At 41.1% G+C, this 24,452-nt stretch overlaps 2 protein-coding genes across 4 annotated transcripts in view; both read right to left on the bottom strand.

Moving 5' to 3' along the window:
- Window positions 1-10,810, bottom strand: part of AKAP8 (A-kinase anchoring protein 8) — a 54,957-nt gene extending 44,147 nt beyond the window's left edge. For both annotated transcript variants that reach the window (XM_074306660.1, XM_074306667.1), the window contains exon 1: window positions 10,720-10,810. In XM_074306660.1, the coding sequence (XP_074162761.1) occupies window positions 10,720-10,795 (76 nt within the window). In that variant the 5' untranslated portion in view covers window positions 10,796-10,810. The remainder of the gene's footprint in view (window positions 1-10,719) is intronic.
- Window positions 10,811-12,089: 1,279 nt separating this feature from the next.
- AKAP8L (A-kinase anchoring protein 8 like) overlaps window positions 12,090-24,452 on the bottom strand; it is a 25,110-nt gene continuing 12,747 nt past the window's right edge. The window contains exons 3-14 of one of the 2 annotated variants that reach the window (XM_074306603.1): window positions 22,760-22,792; window positions 22,045-22,285; window positions 19,035-19,473; window positions 18,708-18,804; window positions 18,539-18,609; window positions 18,177-18,237; window positions 16,894-17,002; window positions 14,960-15,101; window positions 14,525-14,630; window positions 14,031-14,161; window positions 13,150-13,245; window positions 12,090-13,057 (exon numbers count right to left, since the gene is read on the bottom strand). In XM_074306603.1, coding sequence (XP_074162704.1) covers window positions 12,719-13,057; window positions 13,150-13,245; window positions 14,031-14,161; window positions 14,525-14,630; window positions 14,960-15,101; window positions 16,894-17,002; window positions 18,177-18,237; window positions 18,539-18,609; window positions 18,708-18,804; window positions 19,035-19,473; window positions 22,045-22,285; window positions 22,760-22,792 — 1,865 coding nt within the window. In that variant the 3' untranslated portion in view covers window positions 12,090-12,718. The remainder of the gene's footprint in view (window positions 13,058-13,149; window positions 13,246-14,030; window positions 14,162-14,524; window positions 14,631-14,959; window positions 15,102-16,893; window positions 17,003-18,176; window positions 18,238-18,538; window positions 18,610-18,707; window positions 18,805-19,034; window positions 19,474-22,044; window positions 22,286-22,759; window positions 22,793-24,452) is intronic. The other variant, XM_074306612.1, reaches the window with a different exon arrangement.

Here is a 24,452-nt window from a genome sequence, read left to right as displayed (position 1 = left end):
CAACATATGCCCAACCAGAATTCAGGAGACATGTTGAATGAATATTTGAATATAGAGGCTGGTGAGCTCTGTAAGGAAGAAGCTAGAGTAAAGGAAGACCTAGGACAAAGTTCTGAGTTATACTCGTGTTAAGAGATTGGGAGATGAATCCCAATTGAAGAAAAGGAGACAAAGAATGGTGAGACAAGAAGAGGTCATGGTACAAAAAACTATGGGAGAAGAAAATACTGCAAAATTGATAGAGAAATCAAGGAAGTTGAGGCCAGAGATGCTGTTCATCTTAGAAAGAGCAGTTTTAGCTGAGTGGTGGGGCTGGAAGTCAAATTGAAGAAGTTTGAAAATTAAATGGGAGGTGAGCAAATAGAATTTGGAACCCTTAATAGGAGTCTCTTTGTGAAAGGGAAAAAAAAAATAAGATAATAGTGTTAAGAGATGACAAGGTCCAGTAAAGAATACTATACATGTAAGGATAAGTTTGGGAGAGACTAGACCAAAAGAAAGGATACCATTAGACAGATTAAATAACAGGAATAATCAAATGCTCAATTTCTTTAAGATGAGATTGAGAGTATACAATTCTTCCTTAGAAGTCTGGAATAAAAAAGAAAAAGCAGGGAGATGACCTGAAGTGTTGAACAAAGACTAGAGGGAGCTCCCCAGGAAGATAAAATCAATTTTCTAGGTGGCAGATGAACTCAAATTTCTAAATTAGGGCAAAAAAAAAATTGTGCAAAAGGAGAGAAAAGCACTAAAGATCTGGAAAAGCTACTGGACTGGAGAGGAGAAAAAGTCCATTCGGAAATAAGAGAAATGAAAATCAACTGTGATCACCTCACATCCAGCAAATTGGTAAAGATGAAAAAAAGATGGAAATAGTAGGGTTGTGGAAAGATGGACCAAGAATGGAGTTATGAAGTCAGTTCAATAATTCTGGAAAGAATTCTGTAATTATGCAAATTAAGTTACTCAGATATCCACACCAGAAATTTAATTGTTGAGAAGACATCCCAAGATCAATGACAAAATGAAAAGCTTCAAATATTCAAAACATCAATACATTTATAGCACACTTTTTATAGTAGCAAAGAATCAGAAACAAAGTAGATGTCCATTAACTGTGAATAAACAAGTTTAATGTAATGTTATATTACTAATGCTGTTAGAAATAATGAATAGGATGAACGCAGAGATGCATGAGAAAATGTATATGAATTGATACAAACTCAGGAGGTTTCTCAGTAGACAAGACCACTCTAACCCAATTTTTTACCTTCCACTTCATCCTACCCTTCATTATGAACTAAATACAACAAAGAAAATAACACCAATGACTACAATTATGAAAATGCAAAGATCAACTAGAAAAAAAAAAAAAAAAAAAAAGAAGTTGAATGCTGTGAAATTTATGATGATCAAGGGTTGGTGCCAAAGAAGGGATAAGAGAAGACAATTTTTTTCAATAGTATTTGATTTTTCCAAATACATGTAAAGATAGTTTTCAACATTCATCTTTTGTAAGATCTTGTATGCCAAGTTTTTTCTCCCTCCTTCTTTTACATCCCCTTTCCCCAAGATAGCAAGCAATCTGATAGAAGCTACACATGTACAATATTTTAAACATTTCCATATTTGTTATGTTGCACATGAAAAATCAGACCAAAAGGGAGGGAAAAAAACCTACTAGAAAGAAAAAAAAAAAAAAAAAAAAAAAAAAAAGGCTGAAAATATCATGCTTCAATCCACATTCAGATCTCTCTTTGGATGTGGATGGCATTTTCTACTCCAAGTCTTTTGAAATTGTCTTGGATCACCACCACATTGCTGAGAAGAGCTAAGTCTTATAGTATTATAGTAACACTACTACACCACAATTTTATAGCCCTTTGGATATAGTTCCAAATTGCTCTCCAGAATGGATGGATCATTTCACAACTCCACCAACTATGCATTATGTCCTAAATTAACATTTTTACCCACTAATATTTACAACTATTTTTTTTTCCTCTTATCTTAGCCCACTGGATAGGTGTGAATTAATCCCACTGGATTTTCTTAATTTGCATTAAGAGAAGCCATTTTTTTCCTCCTTTTTCAAACATTATATAATCAGCCTTTTTTATATGTAAATATGGTTTGTTGAATTGTCTTTCTCTTTTAAAAAATTCTTGGTTCTCAGGGAGGGGAAGAGGGAAAAAATACTATAGGAAATGTAGACGACATCAGAAGAGAGTGATAAAAATGTAAGTTAAAAAAAACCCAACAAGATAGAGCAATACGAACAAAAGCCTAATCAGGGAATAAATGGATTGCTCTGTAGCAGTGATGGCTCAGCTGATATTAGATGATATTTATAAAAATGAGTAGTGGGCTCAATCTCCAGGTGACTTCAGTAGCAGACAAAAATGGGGAAAAGGCAGGAGGTGGGGTTACTCCAGAGATAGAGTCTGATAAGATTCCTCCATTATCCTCCATTATCTAATTTAGTTGGCTAACTAATATAGAAACTTCAAGAACAGAGAAGTGGCTTTGGAGCTAGGGTGGAATCTGTCTCTTAAAATTCAGGAATGTAAATCTGGGCAAGACTTAACCTTGCCCAGGTAAGATCAGAGGTATCCAAGGACATTGAAATGTAATTCAGACATGTTTAACAAAATAAAAATACGACATAGAAAGTGTTCATTTGTAGTTTTCCAAGTCAGTGTGAATCGCAAAGGGATCAATGAGAGTTTGACAACATTGCACCAAGCAATTCTCTAAGATTTGGTTGGTTGCTATCCCTATTCTCGAAGGGGACCAAAATGATATCACTATTAGAACTGAATCACAGTGTGTTTGACTAGGTGAGCAGTGCAATCAGATGCTCTGCCACAGGTCAGAGAGGAATAGTCCTTATGAACATTTGGGGTGGCTTCTCCAACTTCACCCATCTTGTGTTTCTTCCGAGCAAATTCAAATTTGCTTTGCCACACTGGGGTCCTGTGCCTGTGTCACAATTCAATCCTAAAGTTTTTAAGAGAGACTCCATTAGCCAACATCTCACTATTCATAAGTGGAACTGTCAGTCATAGCAAATGGTTTGTTTTGGTGAGGCAAATGGGATTAAGTGACTTGCTGAATAAGAAATTTCTTTATTAGTAAGTTCATTTCAAGTCATTGAAAGAACGTTACTCTCTCCATGTGAACCTTATTTCCATTTGAACCATGGGAACCCAATTAATGTAAGATATAACTTTCTTCATGGGAACTTTACCGTTCCTTAACCCATAACATGTTTTAGCTCCTTCTCCTATGAGAACCTGACCGTTCCTTAACCCTCAACAACATTCTATTTTTTAATCTCTAAGATGGGAATGTACCACTTGTGTTTTAGACCCAAATATGTGATTCCACATAACTGGTGATGTATTCTCTTCCCTTCTCTGCTATCTTAATCATAATTCTTATTATTCTTTGTCTTTTATGTATTATTTGCTGTATTAGTTGTTATTGTAAGCAATCTATTCCATGCATTGTATAATTAAATTTTATTTTCACTTTGAGTCCAAGAGCGTCATTTATAGGAGCGGATCCAAATCTTTCTTTAAAATCACATAACACTTGCCCAGGATCACACAGCTAGGAAGTATTAAATATCTGAGGCTGGATTTGAACCCAGGTCCTCCTGACTCCAGAGCAGATACTCTCTCCACTAGATCATCTAGGTGCCCCAGAAGTTAAGGATGCAGTGAATAAGTTCACTTATGTTAACAATTTACTTTCTAGGGATGTCCACACTGATAAACATGCATTGCCAGAGCTAGCTCTAAGACAAGACACTGTGGATAAGGTGCAGACACAGTAGCACAGCATTACTCACTACTAATGAAATCCCAGATCTAATTCCCATCCCCAAATTCTGTGTTAATATCTAGGTAGTCTTATGGAAAGGGAAACTAAAGCAGAGATGACAAACTAAAAGAATAAGGAGGGGATAGGAACTGGTGTCCCAGTGAGGTCTAAGTATAGTTTTAGAGGATTTTTGAGATGAAGGTTAAGATGAACTGATAAGAAGTTAATTATCAGAATTTCAGAGTTCAAGATCACATATTTATGAAGCAGTGAGATCTAGGGTATAATTATCCCTCTGGGGGATGAAGATATAAGTCATAGGAACTGAGGAATGTGATGAAAGGAGAGACCAGTTATTCACGGGGACATACCGAGTATGAAAATGCAGGATGTGGGTGGTTTAAAAAGTATAGTACACGCAGTGGATAGAGCACCAACCTTGAATTCAGGAGGATCAGAGTTCAAATCTGATCTCAGACACTTAACACTTCCTAGCTGTGTGACCCTGGGCAAGTCACTTAACCCCAGCCTCAAAAAAAAAAAAAAAAAAAAAAAAAAGGATAATACAAGTATTAATGGAAAAAGAACCAAGAAAAGATATGATAATAGCCTACAGGGCCAGATGACACCTGCAACAAAGATTGGGTCACTGTGATAAATATAAGGGAATGTTGCTGAGTGAGGGTGAAAGGAATAAGGAAGCAAGAAATATATCTGCTACCTTCAAAACTATCTAGTTTTGAAAAGAATAGCCAGGGATGCTACATCTTCTGGAGGGAACCAGATTTTTCCAAGTACAAGAATATGGAAAGTGTGAAAGGAAAAACAGTATTTCCACATGTGGCAGTCAGTTCCAGAGTGAATATACATCTCAATACAGACTCCAAGAATCCTGAGAAGGGATGGAGTTAAGACCCCATACTCCTAAATTCAATGATGGAAAAAAATGGATGTCATTGAATCCCATCCACTTGTGGTTAAGGGAACTAAAATGGGGGCAAAGCCAAGATGGCGGAGAGGAACTAAAATGGTTTGGTAACCCAATAATAAATGTTCCCTCCACACTTTGCAGTAGGTTATTGGCACAAATGAATTCTAATTTCTATTTGTTACCAACAAAATCCTACAGGAACGTATAGAAAGAGAAATTACATTTAAAATAACCTCAGATGGGTTAAAATACTTGGAAGTCTACTTACCAAGACACATAGGAACTACATTAACACAACTGCAAAACATTCATTATACAAACAGAAATCTATCATTCATTGCTCACAGATAAGCCAAACCAATATAATAAAAATGATAACATTACCTAAATTAATTTATTCAGTGCCATACCAATCAAACTATCAAGGAATTACTTTATAGAGCTAGAAAAAACTCATCTAGAGGAACAAAAAGTTTCTCTATAAATATGAAGGAAAAAAAGTGGGAAAGGAGGACTAATAGTACCAAGTCTCAAAATACATTATAAAGCCACAATCATCAAAATAATTCAGTACTGGGTAAAAGAGAGGTTGATTGGTGGAAAAAATTGGGTACACAACATACAGAAAAAATAAATGCAATAACAGTGCCATATATCCCAAGTATGGGAACAAGAACTCATTCAACAAAAACTGTTGGGAAAACTGGAAAGCAGTGTTGTAACATACACTATTGGCAGTTACTATTACCAGTCTGTCCTAGGTAGGCCCAACAGAGTACCTTTGACCTTTGCAGTGTCAATTCTACCCGGCTCGCCTCCTCTGAGGCCTTCAAAGGTCTCTGGCCATGATTTCTTGAATCTATAGTTTAATAACCGGTAGCACACTCAAGAACAGCCACGTGTAATCTTAAAAGCCTTTATTATACCTACTCACATAATGCCCTGACTTGTTAGCTCCCTAGTGAACACCTGGTCTGAAGACCCACGTGTTCACTACCAAACTCCTTACCTCTCTGGGCTATACATCAGCTTGACTTGGCTACCCCAGGCTAGGGAACCAGGATAAAGAGAGCAACTTGCTGTCTGCAGTGGGCTTATAAAGGGCCTGTGAGGTCATACACACAGCCAACCAGCGAGAGAGCCATCACCCATTACGAAGCTATCTCAATATGGCCAGGATCCCACCCACAGGGCATTTCTATATCCAGAGATTACTTCTGGGCCACTCAATCTCCTGTTGCGCTGTGGCCGCCCATTTAAAGGACCCTTACAATTCCCTTCTCTTGTTTTGCGGGAACCGCATCCTTACACAGTGTCACAAAAAGTAGGTCTATACCTCCACCTCACATATATCAAGACAAGTTCCGAATAGACACAGAATTTAGGCATAAAGGATGACATTATAAACAAATCAGAGGAATGGAAGAAATAAATGCTTGATCAAAAGATAAGAGGTTCATAGGAGAAAAAAAGTTTTCATTTCTACTTCCATTGCTTTCCCTCCTACACATGAGCTGCTGAACAAAGCTGGAGAAAAAAAAAAATCACATAATTATGCTGTGACTAAAAATTTATTATACAACTTAAACTAGGCTCTCAATACAAGGCAATCCTTTTACATCTCCCTACTCACTACAATATCCCACTTCTAATAGTAGCTCTTCCAAAATTTCATCCCTCCTCAAACTTTCCATGACTTCCCTTACACTTAGTTAAGAATGTTGCCTCATTTTACTAAAAAAATTCATTCATCAAGTGCTCCCTCTACTCTCTTCCCCATCTCACCCACATGCCTTCTAACATTCTCTTCCATCACTTTCCTCACAATGAAGAGGTAGCCTTTCTTGCCAAGATAACCTCCTTCTACAAGCATAAGGGATCCCATCTAATCTGGCCATCTCCAGCACACTACCCCTTTTTTACCAACTGTTCGGATCTACTTACCAGCTGTTTCCCTACACATACTCAAGTCTCCTCCATCCTCAGAAAACATAAAACAAAACTTTACTTGATCACCCTGGCTAACCACCATCTTTTATTTCTCCTCTTTTCTGTGGCTAAACTCCTGGGGAAAGCTCTCTATAATCAATGCTTTTAATTTTTTCCTCTCAATCTTACTCAATCACAGGGTTTTCAATGTTATCATTCAACCAAAACTGCTCTCTCAAATGTAAGACATTCTGAGATACCACTACATTTCTCAGATTGGCTAAGATGACAGGAAAAGATAATGACTAATGTTGGAGGGGATGTGGATCACTGATATATTGTTGGTGGAGTTGTGAACAGATCCAGACATTCTGGAGAGCAATTTGGAACTATGCTCAAAAAATTATCAAACTGTGCATACCCTTTAATCCAGCAGTGCTACTACTGGGCTTACAACCCAAAGGGATCTTAAAGGAGGAAAAAGGACCCCCATGTGCAAAAATGTTTGTGGCATCCCTCTTTGTAAGCCCTTTTTGCAAGAAACTGGAAAATGGCTGAATAAGTTATGGTATGTGAATGTTAGGGAATATTATTTAAGAAATGATCAGGAAGATGATTTTATAGAGGCCTGGAGAGACTTACATGAACTGATGCTAAGTGAAATGAGCAGAATCAGATCATCAATGTACACAGCAACAAATTTATAAGATGATCAATTCTGATGGACGTGGCTCTTTCCAATAATGAGATGATTGAGGTCAGATCTACACCCAGAGAGAGGACTATGTGGATCACTCTTGTTCATTTGTGTTGTTTTCTCATTCATTTTCTTTCCTTTTTGATCTGATCATTCTTGTGCAGCAACATAATTATATAAATGTTTACATATAATGGATTTAACATACATTCCTTTTTTTTATTATAGTTTTTAATATACAATGCATATGCATGGATAATTTTTCAGCACTGACCCTTGCAAGACCTTCAGCTCCAACTTTTCCCCTCCTTTCACCAACCCCCCCTCCCCTAGATGGCAGTTGGACCAATACATGTTAAAATTATTATAAAGTATATGTTAAGTACAATATATGTATACATATTTATACAGTTGTCTTGCTGCACAAGAAAGATCAGATTTAGAAAGAGGGTAAAAATAACCTGAGAAGAAGAAACAAAAATGCAAGCAAACAATAACAGAAAGAGTAGAAATGTTATGTTGTGATCCATACTCATTTCCCAGTGTTCTTTCTCTGGGTGTAGATGGTTCTATTCATTACATATCAATTGGAATTGATTTGGATCCTCTCATTGTTGAAGGGAGCCACCTCCATCAGAACTGATCATCATATAGTATTATTGTTTAACATACATTTTGACATGTATAATATATATTGGATCACTTGCCATTTAGGGGAGAGGGGGTGGGGGGAAAGAGGAGAAAATTTGGAATATAAAGCTATGCAAGAATCAAAGTTGAAAAATTATCTATGCATGTTTTGAAAATAAAGAGTTTACATTAAAAAAAAAACAAAACCTATTTTCTCCAAAGAATCTCTTCTTGATCTCTCCACATCCTTAAACATTACCCATCACCCTCTTTTCCTGGATAACCTATTATCTCTAAGTTTCATGACACTCTTTTATCTTCCTCTTCAGAGTCCTGAACTGGATCTTCCTCCAGGCCAAAAGGCTCTATCCTGGCTTTTCTTCCCTTCTCTCTTTACTTGGTAATCTTATCAATTCTGATAGATTTAAAATACATTCCATGTAATGACAGCTTTGTTATGGCTTAGAAACTATTTACCCACATCCAACCTATCAATCCCACCCTTTGATTCAATTAATCAATAATCGATCGATAAACATTTACTAAGGACCCACACTAAGGGAAAATACTGTACCTCAGTACATTTGATGGGGCGTACAGAGGCAAAAAACAGTCCTCAAGGACCTCATAAATGGAGAAAACAAGCAAATATAACAAAGCAAGGTATATATAAAGGATAAAATATAATTAATAAGGAAGGTACAAGAATTAAGAGAGAGTGGGTAAGCCTTCTGATAAAAGATGGGATTTCAGTTAGGATAATTGACTGACTTGAAGGGGGAACTCAGTAGAAAATGTATTAAGAAGAGAGAACATTCATTCCAAAGACAGGAAAATCAGAAAATTTGCCTGGAGCTAAGATGGAATGTCTAGTTTGTGGAACAGCCAGGGGGAGAGTGTCAGAAACTCTTATAGCATATATAAGGGTCTTATAGCAGAAAGCTATAAGACCCTTAGGAAGGGAAGAGGAGTCTAGGTTTTAAAGAGCTTTGAATGCCAAACAGTGGACGGTTCCTGGAGGCAAGGCAAAAGTTCCAAATGGTTATACAAATTTCTGCTGAGGAGCAATTATTCCAAAAAAAGACCCATCCCATCAGTTCACACCGACACTTAGGAGACCGAGTTTACCTCTTTGCATTATTAACTCATTCATCTGGTGGAGTATTCCGTTTATATTTGCATACAGGTTTCTAAGTCATGGGTTCCTACAGTGGTCTCATTTCTAGGATCTAATCAGACTTGTTCCTCCTCTTCAGCTCGGAAGTTAGCGTGCTCCGAGTTACACAGGCGCAAGCTGACTTCCGAACCTGTACTCTCCGGGTGAAACGCGACGTCCTGAAGCCAAGGATGACATCGCTGATCTCTTTTTCAATGTCTATGTATTTTAAAGAGGCAGCACAGCAGGACAGATAGGGAGCTAACTACAAGACTTGAATTCAAGAAGTATCTGGCTCCGATAATGACCTTAAGTTGTCTCTCCCCAACTAAACTCCAAAGAACCTTTTCAAAGTACAACTGAAACACCTCGCAGTCAGTCTCCCCGTATCTTCGGAGCCACTATTTGGGACGTGTTCGCTACTAGTGCCTCAGACATCTCTGTGCAAGTCTCTCTCCGCCCGCCTGCTCATTAGCAGAGTGAGACTGGAAAATCTACGCTTCCACTGACCCTCATCTATGCCAAGCCGCGGGGATGCAGCGTGCATTCAAGCCCCTCCTGCGGGACCTCTTCCCATCTACCTTTTTTTCCTTACACTTCCGGGCATGCTCCCCGTTCCAATCCCGGCACTTTCCTTTTGACTTAATGTATCCTGCGCCTTCTCCCTTTTCACCACAGCTGCCACCCCCACCCCCAGTGCTAAGGAGACTCATCTTCTGGAGCAGAGTGCAAAAACTGGTAACATCTGACAGGACGGGAGGCGGGGCTCAAATAAATCCCCGAATCTCTGGGCCACATTTTCCTCGAGAAAAATGGGGAAAACGATAGCATCCACAGAGAGCCTGGGGCGGGGCAGTGGGGGAATGGGGAAGAAAAACTGAGACAATCCGTAAGGGCTTAACGAATTTTTAAGCGAGATTACAGACCTATTTAAAATAATCGGTCGCAGACATTTAACTGCGGTGTCACCCCGGACAAGCCTCTTAACTGCTATCCGCCAAAGGGCTTGGGGGATCTCCAGGGACTCCCGTTGACACCCAAAGCACGCGGAAGAAGACACGTGAAGGGGGCGGAGTCGACCTCGGGGGAGGGGTCCTCGACAGCCGCCATTTTGTGTCGCCTCCAGAAAGGGGAGGCGTCCATTTGAACCCTCGGCGAGAGCAGAGGGCCCCTCTGGCCGCTAGACATCACTAATTGGAACTAGCTTCTCGGTTACTCCGCGGCACATCCCTTTCACTTCCCCGCCGCTCAGCCCTCAGGCAGTAAGGCCTGCCCAGGGAAGGCTGACCACCTGGGCGCAGAGCCGGCCAATCCACTGTGAGGTCCGGCGGAAAGACGGCCGTCCCCACCAATCAGAAAGCCGATTAGCACCCCCCCCCCATGCCCGAAGGATAAATTTTCCTTAATGCTGACATAACGCCGACCCCGACTGCCTGCCTTCCCTCTGCGCTCAGACGACCCTTTGGGTGCCCCGCATTTCTGTCCGGCCAGAGCGCTCGAAGAACAGAATCCCGGCTGTCGCCGCAAACTCCCGCCTGTTGGACCCACCTCCGTATCCCGTCTCCATGTCGAGTCTACGGCCAGCTAAGAAGAGTTCCTCTTCCTCGACAGCGTCAATGCGCATGCGCTAATCTAGCCCTCCCTAGCCTCCTTTCCCTCCTCCCCCACCGAAAGCCTATTGGTTGTCTCACGCACCGCCTTCTCCTTCCAGACCCAAATGCCACTGGTTGTCTCCCGGCGCTTAGCTCCGCCTCCCAAACCTCGAGTGCGCAGTCTCCGCAAGTATCGAGGTAGCTAAGTAGTGATTTTGGGCTGGGCGCCTCTACCTTGAGAGACGGATCAGGACTAGACAGGATCGTGGAAACCGTCCTTGGAAAGGTACAGGGAACTACGTACTTTCCTCCCGGACCGTTATTCCCAAAGTACTGTGCCCCGTTCCAGAAATCGAGCCGAAAGTATCTTCTTCCTTCCCGTGATGCCCCAGGTGCGGGAATCGCGCCGCGCTGAACCCAGGGTGGAATGCCACAGGCGGGGCTTCCGCTTCTCTACAACTTTACCAACCCGGGTGTTTTCCACCCACCAACCTACTGACTCGAGGCAACGATAAGCATGGGAGATTTGGGGCCCAATAGACCATTGAGGAATAATTTCCCTCATCGAATTCGAGCTGGCTAGGCACTCCCAAGATTCTTTCCACAGCCTTGCTGTGAAAGGAAACCTAGATCTTCTGAATGAGGCAAAATTATATAATTACTTTGGGACAGTTGTTCCGAACTCTTATCTCCAGTCCAGATATCTCTTCAGAACTTCTAGAATGTTGCTGAGAGACTAAAGAGAACAAGGCGGACCTCTTTTCCATGACTTTCCTTCAAATACTTCAAAGTCAGCTATCACATGTCAGCCTAGTTTCTGGAAACCCCCTTCTTACAACCCCATAATTACATTGTGCTCTCAAGTGCCACACTTTCTTCATATGCTTGTGCCCCTCTCTCCCCCTTCCTTCTTCCCACATCAGCCCAGAATGTTCATGTGTCTCCCTTGCATGGAGATAAACCTCATAATATTTGCAACCTCTACTGATTCAAGAACATATTGATTTTTCTATCTGAGCTATTGTGGGGAAGGACATTACATCTATTTCCATCTCTAATACATCTTGTGTCACTTGTTTATTCACTGTTAAAGCCCAACTCAAATAAGGAAGCATTTCCTTAGAAGATGTTCCCGAAATTCATTATTCTCCATCCTAATTTTCAAAATTCTATTTGGATGTAGATCGTAGTATAGAACTTGGAAGAATAGGCACTTGGTAAAACTATTAAAATACAAAAATATTTTTGAGTGTTAAAAGGTTCCCCAAAGCCTCAATTCCTCCAACTAAAAAAAAATAATAATAATAAATTTAAAAGGTTAAGATCTTTTATCAGTTCGGAATTGAACATTTATTTCAGATTTTTACAAACATTATGATGCTGACTTTGGCTTTGCAGCCAAAGAATGAAAACAAAATGACTAAACAGGCAAGAGTTGTTGGGGACCAACGGCAGAACAAAAAACAGGAAAATTTCTTTTACCCCAGAAAGCCCTTTCAAACCAGAACCAACCTACCTTTTAATTAAATACAAAGCTCCCTGAGGAAGAGTACCAGGAGCCACACTTTTTCACATAGTATTACTGATACCATAAAAGATGTCCCTAAAGAAAGGTTATCTCAGAACTCAAAAGAGGCTCAAAGCAAATATGTAGTTGGGAGTTTCAAAAAAACACCCAGTCCTCTATTCCTTCCAGCTCCATATCACCCCTCTTACAACAACCAAAAAAACAAAAGCAAGCACACTTGCACACACGAACACACGAACACACACACACACACACACACACACACAATTTCCATCACCATTTACAAAAAAAGAGGCTAGGCTTTCAAGGGTCAGAATGAGATCAGATTTCCACGTAGGTGCTATCAATTCCCTCATTCTACCACTCTTAGAAAGGTTCAATGATGGCTCTGAAACAGATCTAAGCTCTCCCTGAAGAATTGATTCCTTCATCCCTCATCCTCATCAGCTTCCACATCTAGGCCAGGAATACCCCGGATCTGTTGCTGCAAGGCACCCCCTAACAAGGGCACTGGTTCTTCTTCTGGGGATAACTCCAAGGCAGATTGTTCCTCTACTGAACTCTTTGATGGAATTTGTTCTCCAGCCCCTGCTGTTATTTCAGGTGGCTGGTGGTCTCCTGCCTGAAGCTCTGGTTCTTCTGCATTGCTTTTCTCCTTGGTGGTATTTTCATCTTCCCCTTCAGCAGCTCCTTCTTCTAGAACACTGCCCTCTCCTTCTTCTTGCTCCTTTTCTTCTTCTGGGTCATCTGTAAAGGGATTCTCACCCTGAAGATGATAAATACATACCAGTCTGGTGATACTATTTTCCCCAAGCAATTTTATTCCCTAAATTCCCAGGGCCAGTCAGGACTGATTACCTTAAGATAACGTTCTAGCTTTTTGCTGATGAGCTTATTATTCAGGATACTTCGAGCTACCATGAGTGAGGATTTCTTCGATTGGTCCATCATGAGCTAAAAAGAAAGAATAGAACCCATTTGAGCAGTTGGAACATCCTAACAGTTCAACTCCTGAAGAAAACAAAGGTGGGAGCTTCACAGGAGTACTTATACCCAATTCATCATCTCTTTAGCATATAAAAGTCTATAAAGCACTTTTTTTTTTTGTTTGTTTTTAACCAGCCTGAGGTAGGTATCAATGACTTGCCATTGTTGTAAAAGCTATTAGTGTTTAAGGCCAAATTATAATTCAGGTAACTAGATTCCAAATTCAGCACTTTCTACTACACCATTTCTCTGCTATGAATTAGAAGTTTATTGTAAGCAGCTAAACTAGGTGGCATAGTGGGATAGCACTGCCCTGTTAGCCTCAAAAAAACTTAACATTTACCAATTATGTGACCCAGAGCAAGTCACTTAATCCTAATTGCCTTGGTGTGCCTTCCCCTCCCCCCCCAAAAAGAATATATTGCCATTTAGGTAACAGAGGTGATGTGTCTCTCCAATGTAGTTGATGCTTAAAGATTTATATTCTGTCAGTGGGCCCACAGCCAGTCTTTCCAACTTTGAAAGCTCTGCCATTAGGCCCTGAACAATATCAAATTACCTCCATAAAGACATCAAAGGAGAAGTTTAGTAGAAGGTAAGAAATATTGTTTCAATTTTGCAGGGGGAAAAAGGTAGAAACTCAGAGGAAAACCAATTTGCCCAAAGTGTCACAATCAAATAATCCAGCACTTCTCCCACCATAATTCAATGTTTCCTTGACTAGGAGGACAGCATCAAAGCACTCCACTCACTCTTCTATTTCGGTTGTGTTCCATGGACTTGAGGTGCTTCTGTATGATCCCAAACTGCATGGGAATGAAGAGGTCACAGGCTGCACAGTGAGCTGCCTCAACTTTCTTCACAAAATGCTCCATGGCAATCTCTGCAAGGGAAGGAGCTCCTGAATAGATTTAGTCCCTCAAAGTAAAAAGGGTCCACTATTGCTATTAGAATATCCCTCTCCAATTACAAAAGAAGTCTTTAGGTCCAGCCACTGAACACTAATAAAATAAATGCCTTGATCCTATCAGAAACTTCAATAAACTTAAGTCTCACTTCTTTCCCCTCCCTCTTACCCAAGAATGAACCCCAAGTACTTCAAAAGGCCAGAAAAGGCTTTTTATAGTTCTCACAAGTTCTTGGGAATCCATTTTAATTTAGATTCAAAATAAAGGTTAAAACCCAGATTAAATGGTCCATCCAAGTCAAGGCAGACCTTTGAGAGGGTCTTAAGACCGACACTCACCTTGAGTAAGATCTTGATCTTTATAAATCTGCTGGATAACACCATTTAGGTCCTCGATAGTTTTGCGTCGTTCTTCTGTCTTCTTGGTTTTGTTAGCAACATATTCCTGGAAGTATCAAACAGGAGTTATCAAGGTTATCTATAATTGAAAAAGCCAGGAAGAAAAAGGAGAGTGTCTCTCTTTTGTTTAAACCCTAAAAACAAAAAAAGTAGAGATGGGGGAGTTGAGAAGAAAGCAGACATGGAAGCCTTCTTGATCACTTCATTTCCTTCCGTTTTTGTGATGAGTTGTCTAATTTGGATGATAAACCCTAATATATGCAGTTTTCTGTGTTCAGGAAAAGAATGGAAAGAGGTCAAAGCAGTCCTAATCCGCAGAAAAAGAAAGAGCTCTTAAAAAACCCAATGTACCCCAAAATCAAATGAAAGGATCACCTGCAAAAAGTCTGCAGTCTGTTTTGGCAATTTAGTCCCTACAAACTTGAAATGTTCCTTGTGGAACTTGCTGTCTAAGTGGTTGGTCATCTCATCATCATAAAAGGTCCGATATTTGCAGAGAGAACACACAAATTGGATCCTGATAGAAGAAAGAACAGAGGTCAAGCAATGTCCCCATCAAAGGTGCTACTACCAGCACCAGGTCCCTGAACCATGAAGAGAACCCCAGAAATGGGATGGGGCAACCCCCAGGTTCTGATACTCAAAATCGCATCTTTATGGGACTCTGAGGTAGTGGTCCCAGGAAGAGGAAAACTCAAAAAGTTCTTAAAATCTCCCTTCTTTTACAAGAAGGGACACTTGACACCATGAGGGAAGAATTAAGTCATAGTGTGAAGTGGGGAATAGGTAAGAATTTCTGAACTGTACTATTAGCTAAAATAGAGTAGGTTCTACTGGCTTTCTTAAGGGACAATATAGGAATGTTCTTCTTATAGAAGGCAATGCTATGGCAGGTCTACACTCAGGGGAGCCAGTTGCTTCTGAGAAAGAAAGTCTAGCTGGAAAGGTTCCAATGGGGTAGTCAGGTAAGTCTCTCCATCAAAGTAGGGAGCACATCTAGGAGAAACAACTGGGGCCAGGGAAGGGGAGGGCGGCCGAACTTGAGGAGGATCTGGCCCCATGGCGCAGAGAGAAGAGATCAGTCCTGAGCCATTGCCTGCTGAGAGGTGCTGTGTCTTCCTGGGGCTCACCACCCCACCCCATCCTCAGCTCAGAGAGCCTAGGTGTGGTGGAAGGAGGGAGAGGAGGAGGGGCTGGATGCAGCCCAGCCTCTGGTGCCTGCAGCCTCATCTTCCTCTTCCAAGAACAAAAAAGTCTGACCTGGAAGGAGGGTGCCCAGCATGATGGCAGTTGGGAGCCACCTGTACTGAGGTGGTCAGGGCCAGGCTGTCCATAGCAGGTTCCCCTGGGGGGGTTGGGGGCCTGAGCCGAGAGGCAACGGTGGCCGTGGCAGGGGACGGAGGAGGCTGGCCTCCACTAAGGCCTCAGGACGGGTTCCTACCTCTGCCGTCCATATCTGGGCCACGGGAACAGCTTTGTCTGGAGAGCCCAGGGGCCCGGAGCCGGCTTGGCCGAGGAAGATCCAGCAAGAGCAAGAGTCTGAGTCGGAGGCAAACACCAGTTCGGGGGGCCCTGAGGGCAAATAGACCCGACAGCAGGGGCGTAAAGGGCTCAGCCACCTGCCGGACACGGGCCTGAGGCAGACTGGCCCCTCCAGCACCAAGTCACGGAAATGTGGGAACTTCTGCCATAGACTGGGCATAAGGGCAGGGCCCAAAGCTCCCGAGATTCCCCCATTGGTGTTTCAGTCTTTCCCAGGCATGGTAGTAGCCACTTGGCCACAAGTTTGGGCTGGAGAGGTGCCTCAGAGTCTCTGATGAGCTGGCCCCCTCCCTTGGGGGCCAGGGGCCCCCACAGCACCTCTGGGTATGTTCGGTGACCTAAGCGCTGGAGCTTCTGGGCAACAGTGCCAAGCAGTGTCAGGTCCCGAGCCGGAGAAGCAGAAGTTATAAGGCGGCCTCTGGGGGGCAGGGGGGATAATTCAGGCCCTTAGGTATGCAACCAGGACCTTGGAAGCCCTGACTGGTGGGAAGCAGGGTCCATGCACAGAAGAGCAGGTATCAGCTGCCAGGGCAACACTGGGCCCCACTGAAAGGCCAGAGGGAGAGACGAAGAGGCACGGCCAGGCCAGGAGTAGAGTACACCATTCATCTCCTGAAGATACCCCAATTGCCCTGGGAAGGTGGGTTACCTGAGGCTGCCAGGAAGGCTAGCCATGGGGAAGAGGAAACGGCGCTTGCTGGAATCCCTGGCCAGCCATGAGTTGCTAGGGCGAGGTCAGCAAATGAAATGAAAATAGAAAATATTACCTTTCCACCATGCGGTCTCGCTGCCGTTTCTTCTGTTTCTCTTGGGTCTTCTTGCCAGCCTGCAATTTGCGTTTGATTTGACTGATTTCCTCCTGAATAGTCAGTGCTCCTATGGGAACAAAAGGGAAAAGGAAAACCAGGAAATCATCATACCTAATGAGCAGCATAAAGGGCAGATTCTTTTGCCCTTCTTTCTCCTCCCAGCTACCAACCAGAGCTGGTGATACACTCCTTTGGCAAGAGATACTAAAGTCCAACCTGAATAGCCAGGGGACCCCAAATATTTTTCCAAGGTCTCTGTCAAGGGAAGTGAATGTTGATAAGAGCTGGGAAAGAAAAGGGAAAATGACCCCCTTCTTATTCTGTGCCACCTACATATTCCCAAGGTGCTTCACCCACCTCTATTCCTCCTGCACTTAGAATAAATCTTGTAGTGGGCCCCAGAGAGCTTACAAATCCCAACTTTCTGGGAATTTTGAGCCCAAGCTCCCAACCCCACAGTTTTACCAAAACACAGCAGCTCAGGAATTCAAAGGGGGCGGGGTAGCTTGGTGACAATCCTGACAATAGTTCAGTGACCAATCCAGCAGGATGGACACTACTGTAAATGACATAGTAGCAGACATTGATAGCTATGTGAAATGCTTGAAATGCCCTGCCCACCCTCCCCCTCCAACCAGTCCCTGTGGAAACAGTGGCCAATACTGGAGTTGCTGTTTGGTACCTGCTGGTGCTCATCACACGGGTTGGGGGACACGGATTCCCAACTGGGGCTGGAGAGGCGCTAAGGGAGAGGACACGCAAACCAGAGCCGTAAAAACTGGAACGAGGGGGTCACGGCTCGGACGTCAACAACTGCCAGCCACTGAGAAGAACTTGCAAGTGGGTGTCACTATGGGACCAGGGAATGGTAGGAGTCACAGGGCCTTGTCCCTGATTGTGGCAGAGGTATGTATTCCTTGAAGAACCCCAAACTACCTGACCTATCTGGAGATGTTGGAGAGCAGACAAGTCAAAGGGGGCTGGCTATGCCCAATACTAACCCCAGCCTCTGGATCAATGGAGAAGAGGATTTGTGCTTAACTACCAAAGTACATCCAGCCCAGAGGAGTGGGTCACAAGCAAGCTGAAAGCATCAGCATTAATGGACACCCTGCTAAGTCCCAGAATCACCCCACCCACCCCACAACTCTATCCACTTAAAACTGCTAATACCTGCATGGTCTTTTTCTAAGAGGGGAATGTCCAATTACAATTAAAGAGCACTCAAAACATTCACCTACCCTTTTCAGTATCTTCCTTCCCTTCTTCCTTTCCATCTTCTTTTCCTCCTTCTTCTCCTTCCTGACATAAAATTCAAAAGATCAAAACCTATGCACAAATAGAATCTATAAAACTCGCCATGGAAAGGTTAATCCTAAAAGCTCCTAAATTCAAACAAGGGCCAGCATTCTGGAGAGTCATACCCTTATAACAAACTTTCTTCAAAGTCATAGATCACTTCTACTCAGTCTGGAATCTTGCTTCTGCCATGCTCAAATTCAAGTTCATATCTGGCTGGCTGGCTATGTACCCAGATAGGGCAGTTTTTTGTCTAAGAGACCACATGAGGCAAGAAAGTCAAGTATCCCAAAGAATCACTTACCGCTCTGGAGTCCTTTCTAGTTGTATCAGAGGCTTCCATTCCTTCTACTGTCTCACCTTCAGTCCCCTCATCTGAAAGAAAAATGCAACATATCTCAGGGGTTATGGTTCAGCTCATTAAAAAAGAGGGGAACTAGTGAGGAGAGAGTGACTAACTGGCTGCACCTCACCATTGTCAGAGTCACTGTTCTCAGAACCATCTGTCTTAGTTGCTTTGCTGTCAGGTTCATCAGTGCTATTTGATTGTTTTCGCTTCTTCTTTTTATTCTGCAGATAAAAAAGAAAATCCAAAACTGTGCAAAAAAAGAACTAAAATACTAAATAAATCATGGTGTCCAATTTTTAAATGGTGATAGGGCTAAATATACATGATGGGGCCACTGTCCTGATTTAGACAGGGTTGGACAACAACAAATGCATGCCCATAGCACCGAGCTGTTCTGTTTTCACTGGGCCATCCCTGTCTTCAATGACCAACTAAAGGAAACAATCCTTACCCGGAAGTCTGTAGTAGCCCAGGTCTTCCATGTCCTTCTCATTTGTTTCATCCCACTGCCAAGTCCGAAGCCAAATTGCATGTTCCCATAGGAGCCTCTCATGCTCTGAAACATGCCGTATTCAGGAATAATGTTCTGAGAGAAGAGGGATGGGAGGCGGGACGAACCCGGTACACATTGGCCCCGGGTCCCCATAGGGTCATCCCACATGCGCCCGTAGCCCGTAGCCATAGGCCGATTAGTGCGGCCATCTCTGGCCCAGCCCTGTGCCCGCTGGCCAAAGGCATCACGGACGCGGAAATGATCCCGGTAGGCATCGTAGTGGCCTTCATAGGCCATCTCCATTTCAGGGTCAATCTCACTGTAATCATAGCCGGATCTGTACAGATCACGGTCGCTCAGTGCAGCCCTGGAGTCATACGCTTCGTAGGAATCATACCTGCAAGAGGCGCACAGTATTGCGTCAGTTACCTGGGAAGGACTCAAGAATACAGAGGCCAGGACAGTATACAATAAATATATGGCTAAGTGACGCGTAACAACAAAAGTGACCTGAAAAGCAAGTACTTCCTTTGCACAAGCAATATAGACACTAAATCATCTGGGAGTTCTTTAATAGCACCCAATTGACATGTTTCTACTTTACAATTTTAACTGTATGGCCAAATCCTTCAATCCCTAGATCAGAGGAAAAATAAAAGTTCTAAGAAGTAAAACCTGTTCTAAGATGGTCTAAGAAGCACTTTCTGGACATTTCAAAAATGGCAGAGACAGAAATCCTCCATACCTACAAAAGACCAGCTTCATTCTTCCCTTCTACAACTTCAAATCTGAGTTAAATTATAATTTTTAACCCCATGCTCATAACTTCCCCGTTTCTTCCAAAAGCTCTAAATGTTTAGAGAAACAAAGAGACAGTATCAGACTGACAACTTAAAAAAAAAAAAAAAAAGGCCTGGCTTCTAAACTTCTGTATATATTGCTACTTTTGGTAATGCCATAATAACTCTCTCTAGGAAATATAACAAATAAACCTCAGAGCCTCAGCTCCCACTCCAATTCAATGTAAGGGAAGTTCAATGCTATTTTAACTTATATTATAAAACTCTAACATGCAAAAAAAATTCTCTTTGATTTTAGGTAACAGAGAAATTTGTTTTCTAAAACTTACAAGAACTTTCTAGCAATTTGAGAGATATTTACTTTCATCTGAGTAAGATATACTTTAGATACTAGATATATCAACTGTTGAGAAGGCAAACCTCTGTTTAATAATGCACCCACTGCTTGAGGAAAACCAACAAAAAAAGGAACCGATTGTTCCTGAAAGCCCAGACTCTCCAGTAAGTTCATGAAAGACAGGCACAAAAAAGATGATTTCATGAATGGAATCTAACCAGGCTACAAACCCTAATAACTGGCAAGTTCAACAGAAAGGATCTGAAAATAAGAAAAGGCCAATGGCTGAGTAAAGCGTAGTTCTTTCTACTTCAAAGTCTGCTGAAATACCAATGAACAAAACACTACCAGCTAGCTATCTACCAACAAAGTTCTAAAGATAACTTATGAAGTGCGCTCTCCTCAAGATGTGCCATTATAGAAGCAAAGACAATCTGAGTTAGTTCCCAAAGTATATAACCAGTGTGTGACAAGTCAATTCTACTCAAGATCAACAACCAACCAGAAGTGCCAAGAAAGAGGTAGAAACTTGATTCACATTTATCACATTGTCCACTAGCACCTTCTTACAAGTTAGTGACCCAATTACCAGTTTCATCTCTACTACACATTGTTTCAAAAGGGAAGGCGAGTCATTATACAAGCTGCCCAAGGCATTTTGCTTTTTTGCACTTCAGGGACAAAACCAAGTACCAAGCATCATAAACACTTATGGCAGCAGGCTATCCTATCTTCCAATTTTTTCACCAAACTAAGAAACCTTTTGAAGTGCTTCATCTTCAAAACAGAGAAAGTCTCTGCTAATGCTTTAAAATTACCTTTTTATTTTTTTATTATTTTTTTTTTGAGCTGGGGTTAAGTGACTTACCCAGGGTCATACAGCTAGGAAGTGTTAAGTGTCTGAGACCAGATTTGAACTCAGATTCTCCTGAGTTCAAGGCTGGTGCTCTATCCACTGCTCCACCTAGCTGCCCCCTAAAACTATCTTTTTAGGGAGCTCTAGAGCTCTCTTCATATTCTTTGCTCAGCCTTAATTTGAACAAATTTTTTTCTAATCCAAGTTTGATGGTAGATCTGATTTTCTAAGAAAATTCTAACTAGCCTTTGGAAAAACATGGATAAATGACACCTTTCCCATTCTGCCCCACCACTAAAATTTGGGGGCATGGATTGAGGCCTACATTTCCCTATATCTAAATTTTATTATTGTTTAGTCAGGTTGAATTCTTTGTGATCTCATTTGGGTCTTTCTTGGAAAAATGGTGGATTAGTTTGCCTTTCCTTCTCCAGATAATTTTACAGATAAGGAAACTGAGGCAAACAAGGTTAAGAGCTCACAGAGCATTAGTAAATGTCTGAGGAAGATAAGTCTTCCTGACTCCAGGTGCAGCACTTTTATCTGCTTTACCAGAGTGAGGTGACTACATAAAGCAGGTCCTTGATGCTGTAATTTCCTGGGTTAACTGGTAAACACAAGTTATCTTACTGATTTCATATACATGTAATAGAAGCAGAATGCTAAACTGGTACCAGCATTCATGCCAAATCTATGGCTTTTGCTTCTCTGGAGGAAGGAATGCAGATTATCATCCATTATTGTTTCTGAGTTGAGGGAGAAACTACCTATTACACCTCAGAGCTTAGATTTCATACCACATATGAGAAGTAAGAAGAAAGGAGAAAACAAGAAAAGAAAAACCATACCTGAATCTAACCTAATCAAAATGGTGAAAAAAGTAGAGAGGGAGCAATGGCTAACTGAAAGCATCTATCATTCTCAAAAATACTACGTCCTTTTACTGAACAGTCTCACCTTGACAGCTATACTCACCTATCTCCACTTGAGCTATATATTGCTCCTTGCATCATGTCCGTTTCTAGGTGAGACACCACATCAAAGCGCTGGTTAATTTTGGACAGAACATTATCGGTACCGGTGCTAGCAGAAGCATTAGGGTTTGTATTTGTGTCGGAGTTAGGAATTTCCCAAGAGTTTGTACTGGCCATACCATACCCATAACTGGTAGTGTTATCCTGACCATATCCATATCCATAACTATAATTCTCGTAACCTGTAACAAGAGATATGGACAACTCCAGTCACACAATCTGAGACAGGTCCATTTTAAGCTGGCCTCTCAGTTTACAATCATTCTAACCTGGAGTCTCTGGTCAAAACTCACTTAAGGAACTATATTAGCTCCACAGAAACAGATTAGTGGACTATCCAAAGGCTCATCATCAAACTGGTCTGAATTACAAACCTAAAAGGATAACTTCATAAGGAAAATATATAGGCATATATTTTGAAAAATACAATGAATTTTATGGTGGATTCAGATTTTATAAAAAGACTTTTGAGGGGGAAAGAGAAGAATGAAAAAAGAGGGAACAATTTGAATGTAGCTAGCTCTGGCACAGATTAAACTGTCAAGTCACATTAAAGGTCACTTAATTTTAAAGAATTTTTTATATTTATATCAGGGACCAAGTTGAATATCTCATCACTTTTAGTCTCAAGGGGAAAAAATTGTTTAATCACTTACCTCTATTTGTCCCAGAATTCCAGGTTCCATATCCTACAAAAACCAAAACCATCAGTAATCAAATTTCAAAATGTTTATAATGAACAAAGTTCAATATTTAAATATTTTATTAACACATGCTAACTAGCAAAGTTAGAGTATCCTCATTAGCTATGTAAAAGTTTCCACTCAAAAAGAAATAACAAAACATAAAAATCAAGCAGCTTACAGGTCAGAAGACTATAAAGATCATTATGTATACTCATACTACATGACAGTAGAACAAACAGTTTCATAGTTACAAGTTCAAACATCTTGCCACCATTCCACACTGTCCCCTCCACCGCACTCATCCCAACTCTTGTTTTAACTAGTAAATGCTTACAAAGAGAATTTGTACTCTCTGAACTTCCCTTAAGCAAACCCAGCAACACCACATATAAAATAAATGGAGGCTCAAGATAATAACCCAAAGCAGTGAGTAAAGGAAGGAAACTTAATGAGGTATCTCATTTTTCCAAATTTTCCAAACACAATAATTTCACGGGAATAAGTACAACTCAAAAATTATGCTAGTCACATCATAAAGATAAATTGAATAGAAAAAAATGAACCATTAATGAAATGACAGTATTAAGGGAGCAATGACCACTTTGGCAGCATGTTATAAAAAAGCAATTCAGTACAGGAAAAAATAAGGAAAAGCAATCAATCCATATTGCAAAGCACGAGAGTCTGTCCTTAAGGACAAGATGATAGTATTTGTTCATTCACACAGAATCTCAAGGGTTTGAAAGAAAAGTAGAGGTTAGCTATTCACACATTAGCTGTGAAGTGACCTCTAGGGTCATCTAGTTCAAAGAACAAGTCCCTGAACAAGTCACTTGTCTCTCTGAGTCTCAATGTCCCTAGACTGTAAAACTGGAATAATAACTGTAATATCTAACTCAAAGGAATGTTAGAAAGCATAAATGCAAAAGATGTACATAAAAGACATTTGCAAACACCACATAAGTGACGTTTGATTTTTCCCTTGCTTCTAGTTCTGCTTCTGAAGCTCAAGGAAAAAGTGCCTAATTCATATACCATGTGTCTCACCATGTCACATACATCTCTAAGGATAGCTTATCTAGTCCTTCCTAAAATATAGCACTCAAAACAGAACATAATCCTTGAGGACCAATGCTGTACAGCCAACATGGAGCATAGCAAGACTTTAACTCTTATCTTCCGGATACTATTTTCTCTTACAGCAGACTAAGATTATATTAGCTTTAATGGTTGCCACATTTGTATAATTCCCCCTTTTACAGTGCAGTAAACCCTCCAGGATCTTTAAAAAACACACACAAATTAATGTCTAAATATGCCTCCCATCTTATTATTGGAGTTGATTTAGAAACTCAAATGAAGAATTTTAGGTTCAAACTATTATTCTAATTTTTTGAGATTTGGAAGCTAGCTCTATAATACTACAGATCCTTCCTAATTTGGTGCTACTTGCAAATTAGTTCAAGTATGCTACCTGCTTCATGCAATGAATAACTTATTTTTAAACAGCAAGGGCAAAAAATAGATTACTGAGGGATTCTGTAAGTACAAGTTCTCAAAGTTTAATATGGGTACTTCTGGGAATTATTTTTATAATTATAGTAAAATGTCTTCATCTCTGCTATAATAAATATCAACAAGTATAACCAACAAAAAACAAAAC

Source organism: Sminthopsis crassicaudata, chromosome 1, assembly GCF_048593235.1.
Source record: "Sminthopsis crassicaudata isolate SCR6 chromosome 1, ASM4859323v1, whole genome shotgun sequence".
NCBI lineage: Eukaryota > Metazoa > Chordata > Mammalia > Dasyuromorphia > Dasyuridae > Sminthopsis > Sminthopsis crassicaudata.
This window is presented reverse-complemented; position numbering and strand designations above follow the sequence as displayed.